This window comes from Neofelis nebulosa, chromosome 16 (assembly GCF_028018385.1).
Source record: "Neofelis nebulosa isolate mNeoNeb1 chromosome 16, mNeoNeb1.pri, whole genome shotgun sequence".
Classification (NCBI taxonomy): domain Eukaryota; kingdom Metazoa; phylum Chordata; class Mammalia; order Carnivora; family Felidae; genus Neofelis; species Neofelis nebulosa.
In genome coordinates this window covers 38,574,948-38,591,064 of record NC_080797.1, presented here as the reverse complement: position 1 = coordinate 38,591,064, position 16,117 = coordinate 38,574,948, and the positions used below count along the sequence as shown (strand labels likewise).

The window sequence follows — 16,117 nt, the reverse complement described above, 5'->3', positions numbered from 1 at the left end:
CCCTCCCATTGGAGACAGATACTTGATCTCAACATAGCCTGTGAGGAACTGCCTAGATTTCAAGTTAGCGTTCACTTCTTTTTTTAGCTTGCTCAGTTGCACCGCCTCATTTGCCATCAGTCTCTGCAAGTGGCAAAGCTGAGGATCTGAAAGGTGTTGACTTGGACAAAAATCACACAGAATCTGCCCGGGAAAGAGCAAATACAATGAACAACCCCGGAAATTCTCAGTCTGCTGCTCTGCTTGTTGAATCACCCGAGCTGGGCTGCAGTTAGACACCTCCAGCGACACATTTTCAAATTCTACGTTTCGTGCCAGTCACTTGCATCACAATGAAGCAGTGGTTCCGTGCAAAGAGCAAGATCACGCATGTGCAGGGGGGAAGGGGTGAGGGTACATTCCTGCCTTTAAAAACCAGTCTGAGAAAGATGGAGTTGAAGAGAAGAAAGAAAGAAAAAAAAAGAAAGAAAGAAACCAAAGTATGTTTTGTTTTGTTTTGTTTTCATATAAGAACAAAACTCTCAGATGACAAGTTCAGAGGTGCTTTAATCTTTGGCCAAAGAGAAGCCCTCCCCACAGGTCTCCCCACCAGGAGTGGCTCTGGAAGGATAAATCTTACATGGCATTGATTTGCTAATTCCTGGAGCACCAGCAAAATCTGTGGAGCTGATTTAGAAAAAGCAGCCATCTACACAGAGGATTATCCCTGCGACACAGCCCAGTGACTCAGACTCATTTTCTAGGTTGTGGATTACCATAGTCCCTTGCTCCTTCCCCTTCCCTCCCGCCCAGCCATTTCATTTCCCTTTAGAATTTAGAGATTGGTTAGGGAGTTTGAAATTTAGCAACTCAAAAGAGATTTTTCTTCTTCAAGGGATCTGAAGTGTTCTCCCTATTTCCCTATCAAAAACTGTTCAGAAAACAGGTTGTTTTGGTGGGAGGTTTTTGTTGTTATTAGTGTGAATCAATCGTTCTTTTGCAACTCTATAGGATTCAATTAGCAATACATTTTCAGATGTAGCCCACTTCGTACAAAAATCTTTTATAAATGTAATGCCTCCCCCCCCCAAAAAAAAACTATCGTATTAGAGGAAACTGAACTAGAATTAACAAGGTGACCATATAACTTATTTCCCAGAGATTGTTTTGAGACAAAAGGGGGAGTTATTGATAATTGATCATTGTGGCCAAGACCACAGGTATAAACCAGGATGAGAGGTCCCCCTAAAAATCAGGCAAAATGGGGCATCCAGTCACTTGGGGAGTGAGTGGACGGTAGACAGATTATCTGGCTCTCCGGATACGACACTTGGGAAATTCCTTCTAATGAAGTCCTCCCCTGCCAGCCCAGTTCCTAGACAAACTCTGCCAACTAGGCTTCTTTTCCTGATGCCTAGGCTGTTCCGAGAGGCCCGCTATCTCTGGCATCAGGCTGCTCGTGGGGCTGGCCGGCTGTTGGCCGCTGTGTGTGTTCAGTTCCGTCACGGGGCCCCATCGCGGCCAGCCACCCCTCCACCTGGCAAGGCGCCACGGAGGGAAGCACGTCTGTAGCCCTGGGCAACAGTGTGCTGCTCCCTTGCCTCCTGTGATGGGAGCGAGTTCCAAGAGACTTCTAGTGCTGGTCCTCAAAGAGGGCATCTGGCTCTACTGTAGACGCTCTTAACCTGATGGTGAGCAGCTGGCCCTCTTTTATCCCGTCATCAGATCAGAGAACAGAAAACACGCTACAGACACTTCCCTCTTACCTGCGGTCAGACACTCCTGCCTTACTCTGCCTCGAACCTCCCACCCCCCTCCCCCCAGGCGGCACAAGCACACCACCCGCCCGCCCGTACTGGATGCCTCCCATGGGTCGGCACCCCGCTGGGCCTGTCACTGACATACCCCACCTATGGGAAAGCACCTGCCATCTGGAGATTTTAGATCATTTCTTCGACATCGCTAGGGCAGTGCGGGGGCGGGGCAGAACTTGGAGCTTTACTACTTCTTCTGTTAGTGGGGGATTCCTAACCTGGCACTATTGACACTTGGGGGCAGGTGATTTCATGTTGTTGGGGACGCTGTAGGATGTTCAGCAGCATCCCTGTCCTCCACCTACTAGACGCTGGTAGTACGCCTCCCCACTCACCCCCTCTTCCCCGGTCTGACACCCAAAACTGTCTCCAGACAGCGCCAAATGTTCCCTGGGAACAAAATACCCCGTGGTTGAAAACCATGGTCTTGGGACATTGGTGTGCGTAGGGCCAAGCACAGAGAAACTGTCCTGCCTTCTAGAAGTGTGTGCTTTAGCCACTGGATTATAGTGATAGAAGCTTACTGCTACGTTGGGAAGACCTAGGGTAAAAATGCCATGAATTCCTCAGGGTCTAAGAACCAGCAGGCCAACCCCGATGCTCCATGGAGATCTGCTTGCCTGCACTGCTGCAGATTCCACTACAAAAATGTTTGCAAAAATGGGGGTATAGCTCAGGGGGAGAGCATTTGAGTGCAAAAATGTTTGCAACTGAATGGGCCTGTAATTGCTGATTTAGAGAGCTGCGTGCCAGTGTCTCACATCTTGAGCTCTGCGGTTGTGATCCTTGTTTCCCTTTCCTGTGGCAGAAATCTACAAGGGGAGCCGTGATCAGAACTCTTGATCAGGACTGAGCGAGATGCCGTGTACGACCTCAGAGCAAGAAACCAAGTTCACTGAAACACGGCACGAGGGCAGGTGCAGCCCATGGGGGGTGCTGGTTTCCTGTGCTTTGTACTGGGTAGGCCTGGGCGGTCCTCAGGCAGAAGTGGCAAGTGTCAGGGCACCTGTCATCTCCCAGCTGCAATTACCCTTCCTGGTCTTTCACGTTAGTTTTTAAGGGAAGTTTTCTCATGCAAAATAACTCCTAGCAGCTCTGTCAAGAACTAAAAATAAATAAATAAATAAAACACAACCAAAACCTACTGCTCTCTCCGGAGGCCAAGACAGGATGAGGGGTCTACTGCCTTTGTTGTTTTTGCCCGCACGGGCCAGACAGCAAGGCCATCGCTGGCCCTGGTGCCAGCCAGAGCCCTGTCAATGCTGCCTCCCCTGGGCTCCGAATCCAAGGCACCTGGAAGGGTTATTAGCAGGATTGGAACTCATCCCTCTGCTGGGACTGGATCATAATTACAGTAATTTTCTAACAGAGCTGGGCAGTAGGACTGTTTAATCAGCATTCGACTCCCTTGTGCTCCCAGCCCTCATCACTCAAGGAGAGGAGTGGGATGGCTCTTAAAGAGACAGTGCCCGCCTTTCAGCACTTTGAACAGATGTGCCCTAATTGGTAGAATATATCTAAGTCTCGTAGCTTATAGCAGGCAACCTGCATTGCCTCCAACAAACTGCCCTGGGCTCTCACTATTCGGGGCCTTCTGCTCAAGGGACTTGGGTCAGGCTGCCGGTGGGGCTGGCCTCCCCTACCAGCTTAGCCACCAGGGGAAGTCCATACACAGGGCTAGAGCACTTACGGAAGGATCTAAACTAGCTGGCCCCTTGGAAACGGATGGTCTGAAGGAAAAGGTGCTTGACGGAAGGAGGGACGCAAGAGCCATAGATTAAGAAATTTCGGCAGGGGGTTTCCCATAATCCAAAGATTACAGAAGCGTCTCATGTTCCTGCACTTCTGGGGGAGGAAAAAAAAAAAACCTTAAAAGACTTTCAGGTAGTCTCTTAATTCTCACACTCTGGCTTTCCCATGCCTCTCTACTTAATACTCCTGCCCCTTTTACTGCTGTGTAAATGCTCCCTTTTCTCTTCCTTTGCTGGTGGAAGTGGACCAGGTCTCCCCTGAATGGAAGGGAGTAAAATTATTCACTTTGCTCATTGAATCAGGAGCATTCTGTCTTCTAAAAAGTGTGGCTCTTGTTATCCTTTGGAGCATAAACTGTCCGTGTTTATTAGATGTTGAGATGTGAGGTTCCAGCTACCACTCCAAATCTAGCCATTTCTAAAGTGGAACTGGTTTTTCCCAAGAAGTTATTTCTCTAATAACATGCTAGCAGTGGCCCCTACTGCCCTGTTGGTAAGCCAAATGCATACGTGGTCTTTGTAGTGGTTTCTCAGCGTTGTGTACAGAAGAGAGCTAGGGCAGGGCGTAAATGAGAAGAGGTGAGTGGGGGGCTCCCAAAATGGGGTGGGCACACCCTCAGGAAAGAAGGTAGAGTGGGGTGAGGAGAATAGGAAAGGGGGGGGGGGACACTCATCCACAATTCAAGGACAGGTTACTTTGAGCCAGGTGACATGCCCTCTACAGAGCTGAGTCCTGCTGGCAGAGGGCTGCCCAGGAAGGTTGCTTGGGATCAGTGCCCAGGCGTGACCGAGGAAGTCACCGTCCCGCGCAGCGCTGGTTATCTGCTTGGCTTCAGCTGCGTCTCAGCTGGCTGCTCACACAGAAATCTGCAGATGCCACCCCGGTCCCTGACTGAATGCTCCTGCGGCCTCCGTGAGGCAGGCCAGGCACTGGTCTATTTCCATTTCTCCCTTCGACCCCATTTCACATCCTCCTGGCTCACTGTCCTCCCCACCCCTAAGGTGTTGCGAATATAAACAAATTCACAAGCATGCAGTTAACTTAATGTCCGATCAGACTGTCAGAGTCACGATCACCTCCCAAACTAAGCTACCAGAGAGGTGTCTAGGACTTGGTGGTGTGGATCTAAGGCCTCCACAGTCAGAAAGCTGAGGACTGCAGAGGGGCTCTGACTTCTGAGACAACTCCAAAAAGCTGTGCAAGTGGACTTAGACTTTTTTTTTTTTTTTTACCTTGAGTAGCAGTGGGTTTATTTTAGTTTAAAAATAAATGGGGGGGAGAGGGAGGGACAAACAAACACCCGGTCTTTCAGAGCTTGGAAAGTAACTCTCACATGAATATGCTCTCCCAACACCTAAACATGTTTTTTAGGGGGGGCTGGCTGGCTCAATCGGTAGAGCACGTGACTCTCAATTTTAGGCTTGTGAGTTTGAGCCCCATGTCAGGGGTAGAGTTTACTTTTAAAATAAATAAATTTTAACTAAGTAACTAACTAAATAATAAATTAAAAACATGCTTTTTTTAAAAAAAAAATTGTTCTTTTTAAAGTAGGCTCTATACCCAACGTGAGGCTTGAACTCATGACCCGGAGGACAAGAGTCACATGCTCTTCTGACTGAGCCAGACAGCCACCCCATAAAACCACAGTTTAGTTTCCTTAGCTAGAAAATGAGTATAGTACTTGCCCTGCCTTCCTCACTGGACACTGAGGTCAAGCCAGAGGATGCAAAGGAGACTTATTTTCATACAAGAAAACCTACCTCCCCCCCGCCCACCCACACCCACACACACACCCTTCCATCCACCAAACAAGATGAAAGCCATGAGCATGAGCACACTTATCCCGGGTAACAGGAGAGACCAGACTTGGGCCACAGAAGCAGCAGTCAGAAAAAAGGTGACTACATCAGGCACAGAGCCCAGCTCAAATCTAAGTTCAAACGCAAAATACTTGAGTTCCACAAAAGCTGAGCTGAGTACAGCTGGGCCAGCCCCTCTCCCCAGGGGCTCCCCGGTCTTCCCTTCGGAGCTCGCCAGCCCTGGTAGCCGGCCCTTAGCACACGCAGGGACCGAGTAAAACGTGACAGGCCAATGGCACTGCCTGGATGGAGAGGAAACTTTGGTTTTGCTGTTTTCCTGGCAACTCCAGGCCCGCATCAGAAAATCTCTTCCCCTCCCTTCTTAGGACATCTCCCATGGCATACACTCAACTGTGCACAAGACGGTGCTGGGATGGCGCCTGGCCTTGGATTAACTGAGCTGCTGTTGTACGCACTGCTGGTAATGGATCGTTAAAAAAGCCGGGAGTCACAAAAATCGCATCCGTGTCTTTGAACGGCTCCTGCCGTCCCAGCAGCCTACCCTGCTGGCAGAACTAGCTGCTGAGCACCAACTCCAGGAAGAAAAGGAGCGAACAGAAGAAGGCCAACCCAGCTTGCTGTTTTTTGGCTGAGTAGGGAATTGACACAGACCACCTCCGGCTCCTGTCTGGAAGTTTCGAGATCAGAGAGCTTCAGGCACAGCTGGGTTCACAGCTGCACCATTTGGAGCATTGGACTCATTAATATTCATGAGTCATCCCCACCAATCGGCAGAGCGGATGCCATTAGCTTAGCATCTGTCGGGTTTTTGTGAGGGTTGCGTATGGAGTTTTTTTCCCCTTTTAAATGAACTTCTTTTGACATTTTGGATTTGCCTCTGTAGGTTTTCTAGCCTCGCCTTGCTCCGCTGCATCATATAAAGGAGAGACCCAGGGGAGGCGGGCAGGAAAGAGGGATGGGTCCCAGCCAGGGCTCTGCATCTGCCTGTTGACAAACTTTATTTCTCTTTCAGCACCTGGCACCTCAGACAGGCTGCGAGGACGGAAGCGGCAGCAGGTAAATTATCCCTAACAAGGTTCATGCCCACAAGTGCGAGAAAAGCCGGATCCTGGCTCTCCAGAAGACGACCCTTCCTTCAGCAGTGGACTAGCGCGGCACACACAGTGCCGGAGAGCTGCGGCCCCCGGCTCTGAACCGTTATTTCCACGCTGATAAATTCATGATTTATGAAAGCAACTACTGCCAGCCCTCCCTCCCTCCTCCTCTGCTACAGCTTGTTAGACACGAATGGCAACAACCGTCTTAAATACTTGGAATTTTATTTCAGGCCAAAGCCCCTCAACTCTGAACTAAATGCCATGACAGTCCCACAGCACAGGCTGGTGTTAAAGGAGCCCGCAGACAGGGCGCGGTGGCCAGAGGAGGGGGGGGTGGGCGAGAGGAGAACCGCACACCCACACCCACACCCACACCTAAGCGCCACGCAATGCACACCGCCAGCGGCACTCGGCTCCTACCCGCTCGGCTCTCCACGGAGAGGAATTATGGCAGCAGGAGGGCAGAACGCCTCATTGTGTGAAGGCGTGTCGTTCCTCACCTCCATCCCCAGAGCCCTCTCTCCAGGCACAGACAAAGCCCTTGCGCCCCATTGGACTGAACATACGGCCTCCCTGCAACACAGCAACACAGCAGAGGGACACTGTGGTAGCTGAAGCCCCGGGGGCAGGAGGCTATTACTCAGGGAGAAGAGAAGGATTCAAAAAAGAAAGGAGCCCACGCTAACCGTGCAGAAAACACAGTCACATCTCTGCTTTGTAACCGGAAAAGAGAGCGACAGCGCAGGACCCAGGACAGCCTTTTCTAAAACAAAACCCCGAGCCGTTGCCTTTCCTCGGGCTGTGACCGACCGCTTCTCTTCCGCAGATGGCCATGAGCTATTTCATGAATCTCAGGCCCCACGCGGTGAGACAGAGGTCTCAGGATATGCGGGAAACCCCGGCGACAGAGGAGTCACAGCACTGTTCCGTTCCGTGGGATTAGTGAAGGAAGGCAAGCGAGGGGGTGGGAGAATCAACATTCACCCCCTGGTCCACCAAAGGAGGCAGGCAAGAGGCCAGCCTCCCAGAAACAAAGTGCTCCAAGGGCCACAGCAAAAACACAGCCCCCGGGAATACAACTACGCAAGTGTTTCTGTTGGGTCAGTATTCAATAGGACAGCTTAAAATCTGCCACTTCCAGGTCCCCAAAACCAGTCACCTGAGGCAATGCTCTGGGGTCCATTAACAAACATCTAAAGAAACTCAGCTCCCAGGGGAGTAAATATACCACCCCCCCGCCCAGTGTTTCCTTGCAAAACCAACAGCCCGTGGGCCTTACGCCTACCTTACAACTGTACAGTGTTTAATCCTGCGGAGGAAGCCTGAGGAGCTATTGCGACCCGCCTCTGTGCAACCAACCTGAGCAGAGGCAACCGTAAGACACTAAGTGGCCCAACTGCCCACGCCTACCCTGTGCCCGATCCCACCCCAGCAAGTCCCCTTGCCGCCTTGGAGCAGAACCCAGGGCTCAGACCAGAGCTCATTTCTCCACAACCGTTTCTAACGGCCCAGGGTCCAAAGGCACAGCATGGTCCCCTGCCATGGCCCTCCTCACTGGCTGAGGAGCAGATGTCCCCTCATCGGGTCTTGTAAAATCACAGCATGATGGCGAGGGGGAGGGTGGCAGAGGGGGGCTTTCCAAGGAAGGAGCTTCAGAGTCAACAACGGGAGCCCACACCTCGAAATGGTCCTTTTCTTCCCTGGGAGGTGGTGAGGGAGAGCTCCTCCTGCCCGATCGTGGAAGAAAGCAGCAACTGGGAAAGGACAGGACGGGAAAAAGAAGGGCATGAGCAGAGAAACAAAAATCAATAGATAAGCACAGTGAACAAACAAACGGTGGGCCGGCCATACAAATGGAGTATTATTTGGCCATAAAAAGGAATTAAACACTGAAACCCCCTACAATACGGATGCACCTTGAAAACGCGGAGTCGAAGAAGCCAAGCACAAAAGACCACACCTCGTATGACTCTGCTTGTGTGAGATGTTCAGAACAGACAAATCCACAGATGCAGAAAGTAAACTAGCACTCATCAGGGGTTAGGAGTTTGGGAAAATGGGGAGTCCCTGCTAATGGGTCCAAGGTTTCTTTGGGGATGATAAAAATTGGGGTTCTAAAATGGACTATGGTGACTGACGGTTGCACAACTTTGTGAACAAATTAAAAACTACATTAACTGTAACATTAAAAGGATGACGTTTAAAATATGTAAATTATAACTCAATAAAGTTACTTTTTTTTATAAGATTTTATTTTTAAGTAATCTCTAAACCCAATGTGAGGCTTGATCTCACAAACTCAAGATCGAGAGTCACGCGCTCCACTGACTGAGCCAGCCAGGTGCCCCAAAATTGTTACTTGAACAGGGCGGGAGTCGGGGGGGAGGGGGGGGTGCCTGGGTGACTCAGTCAGTTGAGTGTCTAAATTCAGCTCAGGTCATGATCTCGCAGCTCAGGAGTTCGAGCCCCACATCGGGCTCGCTGCTGTCGGCTCAGAGCCCACTTCGGATCCTCTGTCCTCCCTCTCTCTCTGCCCCTCCCCTGCTCATGCTCTCTCTCAAAAATAAAATAACCATTTAAAAAATTAATTAATTACATAAAATGGCGGGGAGAGAAATAAAGAACAGAATGAGAAAGTCTTCTCTTCTTTTCCCCAAGTTTCAATAGGAGAGCCTGCTACCCAGGGACGAGGTAGCCCAGATGCTCAGACCCTAGCGCACAAGATGAGAAAACCATGCACAAGGGGAAGGAGGCCTCTTCTGAAAGGCTACCAATGCCGTGACAGGACTTTCTCTATCCAACGGACACCTCACTGGCCCAGGCTACAGTAGTCCTAGCCCTTGGTGCCTCAGAAATGAGAGCTCCAGTACCTCTTAGGCTGGTCTCCTTTAGCCAGGTGAGAAGAACCCCGCCTCTCCTCCTGGACCCAGCCACAGTTTGACATAGCATAGTGAAGAATGGCATCAGAAACCGTCATGGGGCTTCGGCCCTGGACACAGGCTTCGATCTCAGGCACCGAGAGCTGGCTTTGCAGGAAGAGGTGTAACTGGCTGTCTGACAGGAGGACCACACTCTGCAGGACCCTGGGGGAAACACAGGACGTACAACACAGCATCACCGTGAGCAGCTGCCCTCCCCAGCCCCACTTGCTGAAGAGCTTCCGGCTTGAGGGAGCACTGAAGGTATGGGGGTGCGAGAAAGGCATCTACCATAAATGTGCCTGTCTATTCAAAGGGACCATCCTGCCTGGCCCCCTCCCCCTCCCCGCCCACCCGCAAGAGGCAGGTGCTAGCCCACCACGCCCACTCACTTTTCCAGGAAGTGCTGCAGACCTTGCCGGCGCTTCTCAATGAACTCATCTGAGCTGCCAAAGAAGGTTGACTTCCCAGGAAGTTCAGGTACAGGGCTGTGGGGTCACATAATGTTGAACACCCAAGATGAGTGTGACATTAAAGACAGTCATTCCACCCCCTGAGCAAGGAAACCCCCTAAAAAGAGGCACAAATCAATACACATAGCTTTTAATAAGGTGGGGAGGGGGGCAAGGCTAATACCGACTGCGGGACATCCATGTGTCAGGCACCATCAGAGAAGTTAAGTAAATTTCCCGATGTCACACAGCTAGTAACCAGCAGAGTTGGTATTTGAATCACATCTATGACTTCAAAACTTCATTGCTGCTATACTACATTGTTTACAAAACCCACTCCCACCATCAGCTTTTAGGGTTTTTTTGTTTGTTTGTTTTTTAAGTGCATTATTTATTTTGAGAGAGGGGCAGAGAGAGAATCCCAAGCAGGCTCTGCACTGAAAGCATGGAGCCCGACACAGGGCTCGAACCCAAGAACCAAGAGATCATGACCTAAGCCAAAACCAAGAGCCACCTAACCAACTGAGCCATCCAGGCGCCCCTGTCAGCTCTTATTTTAAAAAGGAAAAGACTTGGGGTACCAGGGTGGCTCAGTCAGTTAAGTGTCCAACTTCGGCTCAGGTCATGATCTCATGGTTTGTGAGTTCGAGGCCCGCATCAGACTCTCTGCTATCAACACAAAAGCCTGCTTCAGATCCTTGTCCCCCTTCTGTCTCTGCCCTTCTCTCGCTCTCTCTCTCTCAAAAATAATAAATTTTTAAAAGTAAATTAAATAGATACATAGATAGATAAATAAATAAAGAAGAAGAAGAAGAAACCTGGACACGGAGATGTGGAGCCTGCTGGGTCCCTGCATGTAAATTAAGACCTACCTCCTCCAACCCAAGCAGGTCACATGCTTAGAATTTTCTAAAAGTAGTTGAGTTGTAGCAAGCCATCCACAAATTCTTTAAACCTCCCTAGCTTCTATTATGAACATATTTTTTAAAAAAACAACAGGCCAGGGGCCCCTGGGTGGCTTAGTAGGGTAAGCATCCAACTTCGGCTCAGGTCAAGATCTCACAGCTCGTGAGTTCGAGTTCCGCATCCGGCTCTGTGCTGACAGCTCGGAGCCCGGAGCCTGCTTCGGATTCTGTGTCTCCCTCTCTCCTCTGCCCTGTCCCCAACCCATACGCACGTGTGCGTGCGTACACTCTCACTCTCTCTAAAATAAATAGACTTAAAAACAAAAAACAAAAAAAACAGGCCAGGCAATAGGATGCAGGATCCGTCAGAGGAAATCCCAACTGGCAACGAGGACCTGACCCATGACAGCGGCTTCATCAGTCCCACATGTTAACTAACCGGCTCGGGCACCCACAGGCCACCTGTCCCCAGAGCATTCTGTTCTAAACTGTCTCCAGTTTTAGGACTTATTTGGGATGGTGTAAGTGAGGAGTGAACAGTACTACTTTCCCTAAGGCCCTCAGTCTGTTACGTCTCTCAGAAAATTTCTCTGCACAAAAAAGAAAAAAAAATTAAGATTTTTTACAGGTCAAATGGACAGGAACACCACTGGTCACGTTAAGTCCAGGTGCTAACAGGTGTCTGATAACCAGTGACACGCACACATAAAATGCTAGCAGTACACTTGTTTAGCCCTGGATGAATATGCATATAAAAAAAGAAAAATATTTTTGATATTTGTATGACTTTGTTAGGTCAAAAATACTAGAAATAAGAACTCTGCCTTTACTTTTTCCACTGACTTGAAAACATAATTTAAGAACACATTTCTCAATTTCCTAAGTGCCTGACACGTTGCCAGGTTTGTTTGTTTTTTCATGTAAACTCTGGTTCTCACATAAGCACCAGTCTCAGATCCAAGAAAGAAGCAGAAGCAAACTCACACTAAACCAGCATTTCTCTGTAGCTGCTTTCTCAGCCACACAAACTCACGGTAGCGGCGACGCACACAGGACGTCTTGGCGGTAAAGGCCTTGCTGTTGGTCTACAGGAGGAAGTACATGAAAAAGAAAAAAAACAGGTAGAAAAAGACCAAGTTTACATGAACTCCCCATGGTCCCTCTGACGGAGGATCCAAGCCATCAGGCCTGATCAAGGGCTGTGACCAGAGCAAGGCGCCACCAGGCAGCCAGAAAGCAACTCTCACCCATTATCTCAAGTTCATGCCCTTCCTCCCTCCTTTTCTTCTGTCTCCGGACTGTCAAAATACCCACAAAAAGGTTCTGCCTCAGCACTAGCCCTCAGTGCTAGAGAGTGTTGATCCCAATGCAAAAGTGTGATGCACTTACGTGGAGAAATATCTTATAATCCACATAAGAATTCCAGGAGCCCTCATTCTGCACGCGGGGGTCCTGAACACGCACAGTGATCACCTCCTGGAGGTAAGAAAGGCTCCTTCAGCTTTGGCTCAGCCACACAGTAAGGCAACTTTGACAACACAGGTGGCCAGATTTTTCCAATCAGCACCAACTTTCATTCATTTATTCATTCAATTCAACAAGGATTTATTGACCACCCACTATGTGTCAGACTCGGGTCTAAGGCACTGGGGGCAGAACATGAACAAGAGACAAAAATCCTTGCCCTCGTGAATGTGACATTCAACCATATTCCAGCGAATGGAAAAGGTCAAAATGGAGTCTCATTTCCCTGTATGGCTTTACTATGGATTTCCTTCTCCTGCCTTTATTTTGAGCTCATCAGCACCCCCGAGGTATTACTGTCAGTACAATACCACGGAGCAATGATTTGCATCTTTTCCCAAATCCCACCAAACTTTTACCCACCTGTTTCCTGGAGACCACACGCTTACCTCCTGCTCTTGGTTTTCCAACATCCTACAGCAAAAGCCCATTGGAAGAAAACATCTGATAAGGGACAGAAGACAGGGCAACAATCACGGTTAGTATGCCTCTGTTCTTATCACTCTTCACCAAGGCAAAACCCTGAAAATTCCTAATTGAACCCCTGGGAAAACCCAGGCAACTTTTTTCGTTCTCGTGTAAAACTTAAGAGGAAGCAAAAAAATCCCCCCCCCCCCCCGCCCCCTGTTAGCTCAGTGCCAAGCTAAAAAACCCAGATGATTTGACTTCCTGTGCAGACCACTGCCAGAACCCTTAACTAGGCCACCTCCAGCCAAAGCAGGTTTGGGTCTGTGCAGTGTGCACCTCCAGCAGCCAGAACAGGCAAGTTCAGCTGTAAAACCTCTGCTTGAGGATTGCAGGTGACAGTAGTGTCTCACCGGCACACTCTACACACCCTAGCAAGCGAGCCTAACACTGCCCCCTCCTGGTGGTTTAGAGGCAACCACGCCCCACAAACACCAAGGCTTTTAAAAGTCTCTCTTTGTCTTGCTAAGCCTACAGTCGCCTACCCAGAGGTAAATCATAGAGCTGGAGAGCTCCGGGAGCACCTGAGTGGGTTGCCCAGTGGCAACCTTCCTTTATCTAATCTATTCTCCGGAACCCAAGCCAATGGCTCCCAATCATTTCCTCTCTCGACATGCTATCCGGTTTGTACCTCTGCCCAAGCACCCCACAGCTGCACACAGGTCGGCTCGGGATGTTTTCCGCTCCTTTGTAAAGATTCATTAAAGCCTAAGCCCCTGATTTCCCCCAGTGTGGCAGTTTACATGTGCAGCGACATCGCCCACTCCGACAAGGGGACCATGAAGCCTACAGCACAGGGTTACTCGAGTCCAAAGGGGCCCATGATGTCACCTTCTGTTAAAATACAGCACTAATCTTGTTACTCCTAGAACCACTCCAACAGCATCCACCCTGGCTGCCGCCTCCACCCCCTTCTCCTCTCTTAAGAGCAGAACAATAAGGTTTAATTTCCCTTTCCAATTTACCTTGAAATGAAAACTGACTTCAGCCAATATGTACTGCCAACAAATGATCCAGGCTGGCTCCTGGGAAAACAAGACTATCTCTAAGCTCTCCCTCTCCTCCCCACCCCCCATGCCCATTCACACACCCACTCATTTTTACAGTCCTACAATTAATTTGAAACACATTCTCTTATTAGTTCTGCCTTACCATTAGAAGAGTGTGTAATGAGTTTCTTTGTATTTTATGTTTTGCTAACACAAGGCTAACGTTTCAAGAGAAGGGGAGCTCATTTACACCACGAAATTAGCAGAGCCAACAACTTTCCCAATTCTTTCCAGAATACCAGAAGATCTCTCCACCCTAGCCACCGCACACAGAGACAAAACTGCGTGGTATGTGACAGGATTGGGCTACACTGTTGAGCAAACCAGAGTTTTTGTGACCGTAATACCCTCTTCGTATTCTTGCCGACAATCTGATTTTTCCATCTGATGAAATCACCGTCACAAAGGGGTCCTGAACTGAAAGGAAATTCCAATTCCGTAACGCCCAAAGTATAACATCTCCGATACAAGCAGTCATATGCCTGTGACCGAAAAGAACAGACCGACTAGCTGTGAACAGTTAACCACCTCAGATTTTTAAAAAAATAATAAAATGTTCTCTTCTCTTTTCAGCCATTTGGTAAACTGTCAGCACAGAAGCAGAGGGTTCAATATTCTGAAGTGTCTTTTTCACAAATGTAATGATGGGAAAGATGAGGACAAGGAAATCATAGTCATTCATACACTCAGTGGGGCTCAACACATCTCCTGTGCCTTGAAAGGTTTGCCAAATTCAGGACCATAATTTAGTAATTAAATGGTCATCGTTCTGAGGCTCAAGTAGAGTTTGTATAGGGCCCTCCACCACCTCCAAGTGCAAGTCCCTCTCCTTTCCTTTGGGGCTAAAACCACTTAGAAACAAATAGCTATAAACTCGCTTAAAAAAAAAAAAAAATCCTAGCACCCCCAAGAGGCTGTATACTTCAATCTAACTTTAAAGGGCACCAACAAAGTTTCGATTGTAACTTGCCCTTAAACACAGAGACACTGGAACAAATACAAAAACCCAGACTCCAAATAATAATTTCTAGTAACTACTATTCTCCATCAGCTTCCTCCGCATAGATGCCACTCCTCACAAGGAAATGCTCAGTTCTGCCTGTGAAGGGGAAGGAGGAAGTTCTTTAACTTTGGCTCGTGATCTGGGAGATGGATCCAGGTCATCTAAATAAGGGTAAGTCAGCGATCCTCTCAGCTACAGCTACGTATGCATCCCACTCCGCACTAACTGCATTTCCTGGGTCCTTTCAATCATATCCAAAGCTTCCTTTTCTTTCTCCATCTGTACCAGCACCAATATCTCCGGAAAGAATCCAGTTGTTTGCTTTATACAAAGCAGATTCCTTGTAAAGCTCTCCAGTGTCCTAACAATTCAAGGTAGTAATTCAAGGCTTTCCCACCATTTTAACCCCCATTTAAACTACTTCAAAAAGAGGTTAAAAACAAATTAAAAACACCTTAATCAAGTAGGTTAAGCATCTGACTCCTGATTTCAGTTCAGGTCATGCTCTCACAATTCCCGAGATCCAGCCAGGCGTCAGGCTCTGCGCTGATAGTGCGGACCCCGCTTAAGATTCTCTCTCTCTCCCACTCTCAAAATAAATGAAAAAACATTTATTTTACATCAGGTGATAAAATTATATTGAGCCACCAAGACTCCTATCCCTTCTTACTCGTTCTTGAGCCCTTGGTGCCAGATGGCAACTCAAAAAGCTCTCCTGCCTAAACACCCACACGTGGTAGAGAATGCTCCCTTTTCTGACCAAGTTCTGTGTATTCCCAACCAAGCAGCTCCACTCCATCCTTCTGTCCATTTGTAATTTGCCACTCTTTACACATGGAAGGTAAATCACAAAGGCGACCACACTCTAGCAAGAACCGCCTCCATCCCCGTAAAATACTTGTCACTACTCCTACCCCTAGCCGTTTGGGTAATTGTCCCCAAACTCTTTTACTCTGACCACTCCCTCTCCATTCTTAACGAACTAGGAGCAAAAGGGCCCCATGACCCTTCTTCTCCTTTGGCGATTCAGTTTGGGGAGTGGAAAGGAAAGATGCTTTCTACTTTGAAAACAAATGGAAAAGCCGGGATTCCTTCCTTGGATCCGGAGCAAGCACCCGCCTTCATCCCGGGACGTGAGACAGCCTCTTCCCTAAAACGTCAAAACCCCAAGCGCCAGCCTGGACGCTCAAGCCTCACTGGAGAGCAGCGATCTGTCCCCGCGGTCCCGCCCACGACCCCTCACCTGAGAGCAGCACCCACTCCCCACAGCGACACCGCCAGCGCCGCACCATAGAGCCAGCCTCGGCTTCTCCTTCCGGGTAAGTGGCCGGTGCCCCGG

The 16,117-nt window shown here is 49.0% G+C and overlaps 1 protein-coding gene and 1 long non-coding RNA gene across 6 annotated transcripts; one reads left to right on the top strand and one right to left on the bottom strand.

The window, feature by feature from the left end:
• The first annotated feature begins 4,837 nt into the window (after positions 1 to 4,837).
• On the top strand, positions 4,838 to 6,941 carry LOC131498366 (uncharacterized). The gene is made up of 2 exons (XR_009255404.1): positions 4,838 to 5,825; positions 6,378 to 6,941. It is a non-coding gene; the product is annotated as an uncharacterized LOC131498366 (long non-coding RNA).
• SNX11 (sorting nexin 11) lies at positions 6,668 to 16,111 on the bottom strand. 5 transcript variants are annotated; one of them, XM_058705577.1, is made up of 8 exons: positions 16,022 to 16,103; positions 13,692 to 13,751; positions 12,651 to 12,705; positions 12,127 to 12,213; positions 11,722 to 11,822; positions 9,773 to 9,868; positions 9,333 to 9,545; positions 6,668 to 8,216 (listed from the first exon to the last, which is right to left on the bottom strand). In XM_058705577.1, the coding sequence occupies exons 3-8, from the start codon at positions 12,690 to 12,692 to the stop codon at positions 7,943 to 7,945; spliced, it is 813 nt and encodes a 270-aa protein (XP_058561560.1). In that variant the 5' UTR covers positions 12,693 to 12,705; positions 13,692 to 13,751; positions 16,022 to 16,103; the 3' UTR covers positions 6,668 to 7,942. The 5 variants fall into 5 exon arrangements, with proteins under 5 accessions (XP_058561560.1, XP_058561561.1, XP_058561559.1 ...); XM_058705578.1 differs by lacking the exon at positions 16,022 to 16,103 and adding an exon at positions 15,233 to 15,365; XM_058705576.1 differs by lacking the exon at positions 13,692 to 13,751 and having other exon boundaries at positions 16,022 to 16,111.
• Positions 16,112 to 16,117: the final 6 nt, after the last annotated feature.

Bases quoted from the DNA above. Each gene is read 5' to 3' on its own strand.
- SNX11 (XM_058705575.1), bottom strand. From the start codon at position 14,253: ATGACTGCTTGTATCGGAGATGTTATACTTTGGGCGTTACGGAATTGG. The intron at 13,752-14,122 runs GTATTACGGTCA...TTGTTTTCCCAG, and splicing joins TCGGCAAGAATACGAAGAGG to GAGCCAGCCTGGATCATTTG. The intron at 12,706-13,691 runs GTAAATTGGAAA...GTCCCTTATCAG, and splicing joins AAGTCAGTTTTCATTTCAAG to ATGTTTTCTTCCAATGGGCT.